Below are 9,968 nucleotides of genomic sequence, written 5' to 3' on the forward strand. Positions count from 1 at the left end.
GAAACCATGGTGGGGTAAGAATGTTAATTGTTAATTTAATTTCATATTATGAAATGAAATTAATGAAAAAAAATTATCTATTGTTGAAAAGGAACTAGGACAGTTGGTAAAACATACAATCCTAATCTAGTCATCAACTGTCACTTTTTAAAAGCAGTCAGGCTACAGGTTCCATGTTCCATGCTACAATATGCATTCAGCATCGTTTTATGCAGACGGGTAGAGGTTGGGACGCATAAGTGCATCTGTCAGCATGCCCCTAGCTTTCACACTAGTCAAAAAACACAAGACGGAAGTGCTAACCTGTAATTACCACTAAATTTTTTGAGATCTCCTCTGCAACTGGCAGATTTGTGCCTAGAGCCAGATTTTATCTGAAATATCTCACCCTTCTTCTTCCAATTACTTAATTCTTTAAGAGCTTGATGACTGATGAGAAATGTATTTAATAGTTTGTTTTTTTTTGCTTGGCTGCAGATGAAATAATTATTTCGACACATCAATGAACAAAAACATAAAGAGACCATTCACATGGACTATGAAAGTGTGGCATTTAAAAAGGTCATATTATCCAATCCCTAGTCTTTAGGATCTGCTATGAAAATATAAGGATACCAAAGAATGATCTTTTTCTATTGTTGAAGAACAGGTCTTATAATTTGCCATGGTATGATCATTTTACATTTGGCCATTCAAACAGAGAGAACAGTGGTTCTCTGTAATTCAGCAATAGTTTGTCATTTTTTACTTAGGTAGCAACTAAGGTAGCACAGGTAGTACAGTTTAAAAAAAATAAATAAACCTTAGGCACTAGCAGCCACGGGTGGACAAATTAATGTAAAGGTGGCCATACATGTATCATCGTAAGATATCAGTGCGTGCATGTTGGGAGACGAGGTGACCTAGGGGTCACCCGCGGCTCCGGAGCCTCATGCGGCTCTTCATCCTGCTTGCTGTGGCTCAGTCTTGCAGCTTTGCCTGTCATGTCATCTATACAGCCCTTGTACCTGCTGGCGGCTCAAGAAGCCGCCAGCAGGTGTGAAGGTTGTATAGACATCCCAGGCAAGACCAAGCCACAGCAAGATGATTCATCATGGTCCTTACGGCGGTCGCACATTCGCACACTTGAGAGAGAAACCTCCAGAGACCAGTTGCAGCAGGTGCGAGGGCTATAGACGTGGATGTGACGCATATTTTAATGACGTCTATAGCCCTCACCTTTAAACAGATGAGAAAACTAGCATTTAATAGGGCTATTCAGTCTTTAATTTATTTCAAAGTAGGCATACACATTGCACTTTTGTTGTTGTAACAGTTAAAATTAAAAAAACTTTTAAAAGTTTATAAGCAGTGTTATGTTTTGCGGCTCCAGACTATTTTTCTTTAGTGGAAGAGGGGGCAAAATGGCTCTTTTGATAGTAAAGATTGCTGACCCCTGTGACCTACAGATAATAGCCATGACTATTGGTCTTGTTGGATATGTTTCTGACGATTTAGCTCATGGCACCTTGCTGCCAGATGACGTGGGCATAGGGCAGGACTTATGCAACACCATCCCTAGGGAATGCAGGTTTTCCTCAGAGTCTAGATGGTAGCCAGTCGGCATTCAGTAGTTCTGTTTGTGGATGATGGCAGGGTTGGGCACTGCTATTGCTGGTTACTGGAGCATGTGGATACAGCTGGGTAGTCTCTGTGGTCTTCCATGTATGTCTAAACACTAACAGAAAGGGAACAGCCCCTGTCGTAAATGCAGAGCTCGGTTTGATTTTTTCTACCAACCACAAAGGCAGTGTCCAATAGGGGCCAATCCCATGATAGGCTAGGGGGCCATTATAGGGACCAATCCGACCATGACTTGTAATGGTGCCAATCACAGCCAATACTGTTTGGCCAATGGGGTGCCATTTGGTGAGCATGCCCAGTTTAGTCTGAATATAGGATCCAGACAGCACACTGCTCTTACAGATGGTATTGCGGTCATCTATGTGTACTGAGTTATAGAGGGTTCTGGTTTGTTTGCCCTCATGGTAGGGGTCACTGACCAAAGAATGCGGGTCTGGCTATACAACATCAAAACCACATAGGGAAATAAGCAAAGGTTATCATACACATACCATTTGTTGAAGACGTTAGGAGAAACTAAGCACAACATTAGAGTTGACATTTTTTCCCTCTAGATTAAAAGTTTGTTTTATCACAACGCTTGTATAGAAAACCTGCACCAATGATCACAGGAAAGATTCTAATTGTAACATGTATGAGTTACAAATCATGACTATAGATTTATAAGCCTAAAGAAAGAAGCTTGTACATACATAAACCTGTAGGAACCAAGATGAAACGCTTAGGCTAGGGCCACAAGGCGCGATTTTGCCGCGATTCTGCGCTGGGCGAGTTGCGAGTTGCGAGTCGCTGCGGTTTTTAAGCCGAAATAGCTTTGTTAACTTTGGCGCTGGCGTCAATGCAAATCGCGGCGAAATCGCTGCGCTAATTCACACGCGGCGATTCGTTTTCTATTGTCGCCCGAAGTTGCCTCGCTGGGCGTTTCCGGGCGACAGTAGAAAAAGAATCGCCGCGTGTGAATTAGCGCAGCGATTTCGCCGCGATTTGCATTGACGCCAGCGCCAAAGTTAACAAAGCTATTTCGGCTTAAAAACCGCAGCGACTCGTAACTCTCAACTCGCCCAGCGCAGAATCGCGGCAAAATCGCGCCGTGTGGCCCTAGCCTTAGGAACGAGGCTACAGTACCTAGCTTCTAGTGGAGAAAAATATTTCTTTTAGTGAAGTCTGAGCTATGTACCACAGCTAGTAACATGAGTCTGTGTGCTGTCTGAAATACTTTGCCGTTTCCAAACACTGACATTCCGGAGGGTAAAATCGTGCAAAAATAGTTACCGTTGTATTCCTGCAGGAATACACAATTTGACTGCTTTACTCACAGTGATTTCAATGTTTGCCAACGGAAAGGTAATTTTATATCAAGTGACAAAATGTCTGTGTTGCTGCACTTCAGCAATAAGAATTAAAAGTAAGATTCAGGTATGTTATCCATTATCCGTAAACCCATTATCCAGAAAACTCCAAATTACAGGAAGGCCATCTCCCATAGACTCCATTTTAATCAGACTGTAAAAATGAAACAGTACCTTGCACTTGATGATAACTTAGCTGCATGAATCTATATTGGTGGCAAAACAATACTATTGGGTTTATTTAAAGGGGTTGTTCACCTTTGCGATAACTTCTAGTATGACGTAGAGAGTGATATTTTGAGGCAATTTGCAATGGTTTTGATTATTTGTGGTTTTTGAGTTATTTAGCTTTTTATTCAGTAGCTCTCCAGTTTGCAGTTCCAGCGATCAGGTTGCTAGGGTCCAAATAGTGGCTGATGTTTGGGTGCCTTCAAAGGCACCTGATCAAAATTTTCCACCTGGGCCAATCGACGAGCCAATTGATATCCAAGCCTGCTGCCGATCGGTTGGCTCGTCTCCCACCATATACGCACCAAATATCGTATGAAAATTCATTTTGTACGATACTTTTGGTGAGTGCATGCCCACCTTAAGGCCCTGAAGCATCAGGTCTACACTGTGTTTGAGGGCAAAATCACAGCTATGGACAAATGGAGCTGCGGATAAGAGCAGGACCTTCTATTGTACATGAATACATCATATTCTGCAGGGGGTACATTCATTTGTGACCCAATGTACTGACTAAGGAGAGAAAAATGAGTTACAGAGCAGACACCTTGTTTTACACAAAAGGTCTTAGCTCATCCCCCTCCATTTCTATCTATATGGAAATTATTACATGATAACATATATAATATATATATATAAAGGCAGCAACCAGTTATCAATCACAAGTACATGTTAATTACAAGAAGGCACCTCATTAGCATATAACAATCAATTTCAACAATGCAATTAGCACTAAATGTATAAAACACCCTAATACATTAGTATTGATGCAATTGCACAATATTGCTTTTGGCTGATGCTTTCCCACACTTTGACTCACTTGGATGACACCACAGATCTGGATGGCTCTCCAAATGCAAGCCCTTGGGTCAGGTTCAGCCTGCATAAGTTTTTTTATAGCTCCCATCAACCTGCCGAAAGCTGGCCATAGATGTGCACATATAATATTATGAAACTTTGTATTGCACTATTTGAGGACCATGTGTGGGCTCCAAATTTTCATCCCCACATTTTTTGGACCATGAGGATTGGTGTCGTTTAACAATAATATCTGTCCATGTATTGCCTGATAATATCCATGCGTGACCACCTACAATGTATTTCCAGGACATGACTTTCATACAATTGTCATCTGGCAATTATTAATGGCGACAACGTCATCAGATTTGTTATTTTCAGGACTTTAATCTTACAATTTCAATCTAAATGTTCGCTACACGTTTAGATTGAACTGGGTTAAAACATACAATCAAAATCCGATGGTTCACCAAAGGAAATTTAAAATATGAAAGTCTATGGCCACCTTAAAGGAAAACTAAACCCTAAAATTTAATATGGCTAAAATGCCATGTTTTAAATGCTAGTTGCACTGGTTTCTGTGCTGCCATGTAGTAATTATGTGTATTAATTACTAATCAGCCTTATATTGTGACATTTCTATTCTATGTGTACTGTATATTGTGAGTGGCTCCCTAAGCTCAGTAAGTGACAGCAGCACAGAGCATGTGCAGTGAATCAGCAGAAGAAGTTGGGGAGCTACTGGGGCATCTTTGGAGACACCGATCTTTACTGCTAAAGGGCTGTGGTTGCCTTGGTTAGTAAAGAAATCCAAAAGATAACGTACAACATTTCTAGCCTTCTTCTTTGGTTAAGCTTTAGTTCTCCTTTAAGGGTCCTATAAACAGATTTGTTTGCCATTGTCAATAATAATATTACAAATATAGGATGACGGATAATTTCCACGATATTTTAAAGATGGCCACAGACTATGGCAGGAGACGAGCCAACTGATATTGGCAGAAGACTCGGATCAGTCAGCTTGTTGATCCGGCTGGCCAGAACATTTTCGGCCACTGTTAGTGCTGAATCTTCAGATACAGCTAGAACTCTTTTGTTTCTACCTGTATATCTGACAATTCAGCTCTAACAATTAGTAGTGAAAACGAACGAACGTCTATGGCCACCTTAAGTCCGGAACTCAGCTACAGATTTCTGAACAAGGTATCCCTAAAATCCAATTTTCTGTAGTAAAATATATGCTATCTCTACCCCATATTAAAAAAAACAGTAGCTTTAATAGCCAGTTTAACCAGCCATGTACCGACCAGATCCAACTACTATTAAAGTCAGTGGAGAGTACTGAACAAACGAACATCTATGGCCACCTTAAGTCAAGAACTCCACTACAGATTTCTAAACAAGGTATCCCCTAAAATCCTTATTTTCTGGGGCAAAATATACATTATCACTACCCCATATTAAAAAAACAGTGGCTCTAATAGCCAGTGTAACCAGCCATGTAGCGACCAGATACAACTACCAATGAAGTCAATGGAGGGGCAATTTTCAGCTACAGACCAACGAAGCCGGAACCTATAGACACCAAAACCATAAAACCCCCTAAAAAATGCTAAGAACTGTAGTCCAGCGACAACCAACCATTTCAGGAAAAAATGATACTTTATGTTATCAATAGGAAATCAAATAAATTCTTTTTTATTCTAGATACTTTCAATTCCAGGCGCCAATGCAAAGAAACCAATATGCACATATTCCACACAAAACACAAAGTACTGCTAGGGAACAATGATTCAAAGTAAAGCTGGCCATAGACGTTAGGATTTTTAAAAGAGCTTTTCATTATTGTAAGACGAAGCTTATCTTGAAACGATCGTTAAAATTTTCGATTTGTCCATCAACTAAAAAGACCATTTCAAGCGATATTGTCTAGTTGAAGCCAGGAAAATTGAGGGGAGCTGCCTGCTTGGCCCTGCAAAAATTTGACAATAGATAGATTTCTCTGTGACCGATGAAAAATTTCTAACCTGGCCGTTGAATTTTCTGACAGACGAAAAATTGTTAGATGGACGATCGTTCGATTCCCACTAACCTCGCGATAATTTGATGGATTTGTCAGATCGCACAAGAATTGGTCGATTGGGAGAGAAAAATCTTAACGTCTATGGCCAGCGTAAGACAATATTAAAATCCCTCATTGAAAATAAATTATAACAATGCCACCCACATTAACTTCACATTACACCAGAAGCATTTATGAACAAGCAGTGAGAGCCCATCAGAGCCAAAGTCATTCACACCAGGGTTGCCAGGTTGGCGGGTTTTCCAGCCAAATTGGGTACAAATTTAAAGCCCAGGTGGGTTTTGAAAGTACAAAATAGCCAAGTTAAGGATTTGGGCTAATTTTTGGGCCTTTGGCTGGTTTGTACTTTGGAAACCAGCCAAAGTTTTTTTCTTGCCTATAATGTGCCAAATCTGTGTCTCTCAATGCATGCTGGGTAATGTAGTTTTTGTTTAACAATTTGCCGACTGCCAAGTTTAATGTAAGACTACAATACCCAGCATGCAATGGGACTCTGTACCCCAGTCTCCTGTCACTCTTAAAGGAGAATTCAACCCTAATGTTAAAAAACCCTCTTCCCCCCTACCCTACATAGACCTCCCTCCTCCCCTCAGCCAAAGTGCTACACTGGGCAAATGGCCCAATGTTTTACTTACCCCTTGGTGCAGATTTAGGCATCGGAGTTCACGGGCGCCATCTTCTTCACTTTGGAAATATTTGGAATGAGACTGGCATGGCGGTGCATGAGCAGCTGGAGCAATTTTGTTTTGTGACAACTGCGCATGCACCAAAACTCACGAAAATTGCTGAAGCGCCTGTCTCATTCCGAAGAATACCGAAGCGGCTGGAGATGGCGCCCGTGAACTCTGATGCCTGAATCTGCACTGAGGGGTAAGTAAAACATTAGGGGCATTTGCCAGGAGTAAGAATTAGGCTGGGGGAGGTTTTTTTTTTTTAACTTTAGGGCTTAGTTCTCCTTTTAGCATTCTCACGTTATTGCCCTATACCTCCTGGGCCGCCCCTGGCGATGGGCAAATCTGTCCCATTTTGCATCATGGAAAAAGATGTGAGATTTGAAAAAGGCATATTTTCACATATAGTCATCTATTTTTTACCTACAGCTACTAACACATTTTCATGATACTTTGGGCAGGTCCAGAATGCACTGCACTTCTGTGTCATGGAGTATTAAGTTTCCCAGGGAAAGGAATGACTAGAATACTGTAAAAAGAGACTTCTACTGCGCCAGTGGCATCCCGAATGTCTTAGGTGCTATAGATTGCACTAATAACCAGGGGCGCTTCACCAATGAGGCGCGTTGAGGCTCTCGCCTCAGGCGGCAGCGCCCCACCTGGTACTTTAAGCCATTTTTCAAACCGGAAATTCGGATCGTCTACAGCAAAGAGCGTAGTTAGGCTCTCTGCGCTGGCGTACTGACCCTCTCTGCTACCCTTGTAGAAACCCTCAGGCGCAAAAAGGTAAGTGCACGGGTGAGGGGGCGGCAGCAACTGCCTCAGGCGGCGGAGGGGACAGGAGTGCCCCTGCTAATAACGTGTGACTATATCAAATGCCCTAAAATAACGCACAAAATAACGCACACAATTCAGCTAAAATGAACAACATCACTTCTTACGTTAGACAAGTAAACTCTAAGCGAATCGATCGTTAATTCTAGTGATAAAAATGTTACGCCGTGCTAGAAATAACACTCCCTTTATCGACCTTTAATGAATAAGACCCATATTGTGCTACTTTTGTAGCTGTTTGTGAAAGTTTAGCCCTGACAACCAAGTCCCTCACAAACTGCCAATAGAAATGGCGCGAACTCCCTCCCCGGCGGAACCCTCTGTAGAGGTGAAGGGACAGACCAGACCACTGAGAAAGGGAGGAGGGGGGTTTGAAGTGGACACCAGGGGGGCTGACGTCATCCTGTCAAACAATAGGGGGACACGAGCCTCGAGTCCCCTTGCCCCCCCTCCCTATGCAGTGAGACAGTCCATCGGTTAATGGCAGTGACTTAGAGGAGGGGGGCCTTGAAGCCGCCCGACATTGTCGATTCCCTCGCGCCCCCCTAGTGTTTACCTGCGGCAGCTGGAACGGTCGGCGGTGGTGTGTAATCGGTTTCAACACTCCCCGGCTCCCTGGAGGCTGTTGGCGGGAAATAGAAGCTGGGGCTGCAATGGCGGCTTCGTGTCGCCTGAGCTTCGTCGTCTTCATCTCTTTCCTCCTCCTCCGCGCCTTCATCTTCATCATCCTCCTCCTTCTCGCCGTCCCCTTCTTCGGACACGGCCATTTCTTCTTCCTCCTCTTCCTCGTCGTCCCTGAGCGGCGACGACATGGGCTGCAGCCTCTCCCCTCAGCTCAGCCGCCTCGCTTGCTCCGGACCTCCGGGGGCCCAAATTCTCCACAAAAACAGGGAAATTCCCTCAGACCCAATCCGGAGATATTCAAAAGGCAACGTGGGATTCACAATTTACCTCAAAAATCATAAAAATATTGAAAAATCACCTCAGGGAAAACATCAACCTAACTGGGGGGAGGGGAAGCAAAATAATTCTCATTTCTTTGTCCAAAATGATTGGCAAATCCTCCAGAAAGTCCCCTTTCCCCCTAAAAAATATTCATAGCTATAAACAGAATATAAATAAGGGAAGGGGTAGAAAAAAATTAAAACAAAAAAAAAAATTGAAGAGTCTGAGGGAGAAGGGGATTTATTTTTATTCAGATCAAATGGAAAAGTTGACAGGGAACCAAGATGGCCGCCCCTTCAATTATTATATGTAAAGTTTAAAAAAAAAATAATAAAATGAGGCTGTGTGAGATATTTATAAACCTTCCTCATCCCTCCCCCACCTGAATCACACAGCAGCTACTCCCCCTTTTATTAAGAGCATTTCTATTATACACAGCCGCCTCTCTCTGGTGCAAGAGCTGCACAAAATGGCTGGGGGCAGCTGGCAAGTAGTCATAAAAAATATATATAATTTTTTTTTTATGGGAGAAGGGGCCGTGTATATGAAATATGCCTGTACACAAAGAATGAGGTGGGTGTGGCTAGCTTGAGTGTATAGCTGGAGCCACTACTCAGCAGATTTATTATGCATTCTGTTTTAGATCCCCAAATCTGAGCATTTAAAAAAAAAAAAAAGTGAAAGTAAATGCATTCTGTTTGCTTTCAGCTCTTTTCAGGCACAAAGAACTGTTTTTGTTTTTTAATAGTTAAAAGTGGAAATGGTATTTGCCCTGGGCCCTCTGTATCTTAGTTGCTCCTTGGAGGAAATGTCTAATTGTTGAACAGTTTTTAGATTATTTTGGTTTCCATCTCAGCATTGTCCAACCTGCACCAACTGACCATCAACTACTGTCCGGGGCATGCTGAAGAACGGAGGGACATCCCAGAGCACACCAACATATAAGTATAGCTACACATAACTGAAGCAATGTTTTGCAGGGACATCCAGCTTGAGGCCGCTGACCATCGATGGCTGTCTGGGGCACGCTTCAGAATGGAGGGACATCCCCGAGTTCGGCCCAGTGCACACCTACATATAAGTATAGCTACGCATAACTGATCACCAACGAATGTCAGGGACACGCTTTAGAGTGGAGGGACATCCCAGTGTTCTGTTAATTTTTTTTTTACCCCCTTAGATTAGTACCCAATCATACTGCCATGCCTGGACACCATGACCTGTAACTTCGGCCCTGTGCACACTTACATTTAAGTATAGCTACACATAACTGAAGCAATATTTTCCAGGAACATCCAGCTTGTGCCCGCTGACCATCGATGGCTGTCCGGGAGGAAGCTAAAGAACAGAGGGAAATCCCACAGCTTCGTTAATTTTCTTTTCCTCTCTGATTAGAACCCAGTCATACTGCCATGCCTGGACCCCATAATCTGTAAC

The 9,968-nt window shown here is 42.7% G+C and overlaps 1 protein-coding gene across 8 annotated transcripts in view; it reads right to left on the bottom strand.

Moving 5' to 3' along the window:
- The window catches only part of LOC108703535 (chromodomain-helicase-DNA-binding protein 3-like), a 46,845-nt gene extending 38,069 nt beyond the window's left edge, over positions 1-8,776 (bottom strand). For 3 of the 8 annotated variants that reach the window (XM_041588953.1, XM_041588954.1, XM_041588955.1), the window contains exon 1: positions 8,143-8,776. In XM_041588953.1, the coding sequence (XP_041444887.1) occupies positions 8,143-8,398 (256 nt within the window). In that variant the 5' untranslated portion in view covers positions 8,399-8,776. The remainder of the gene's footprint in view (positions 1-8,142) is intronic. The other 5 variants (XM_041588949.1, XM_041588948.1, XM_041588952.1 and 2 more) reach the window with 4 other exon arrangements.
- Between the last annotated feature and the right edge of the window lie 1,192 nt (positions 8,777-9,968).

This window comes from Xenopus laevis, chromosome 3S (assembly GCF_017654675.1).
Source record: "Xenopus laevis strain J_2021 chromosome 3S, Xenopus_laevis_v10.1, whole genome shotgun sequence".
NCBI classification, from domain to species: domain Eukaryota; kingdom Metazoa; phylum Chordata; class Amphibia; order Anura; family Pipidae; genus Xenopus; species Xenopus laevis.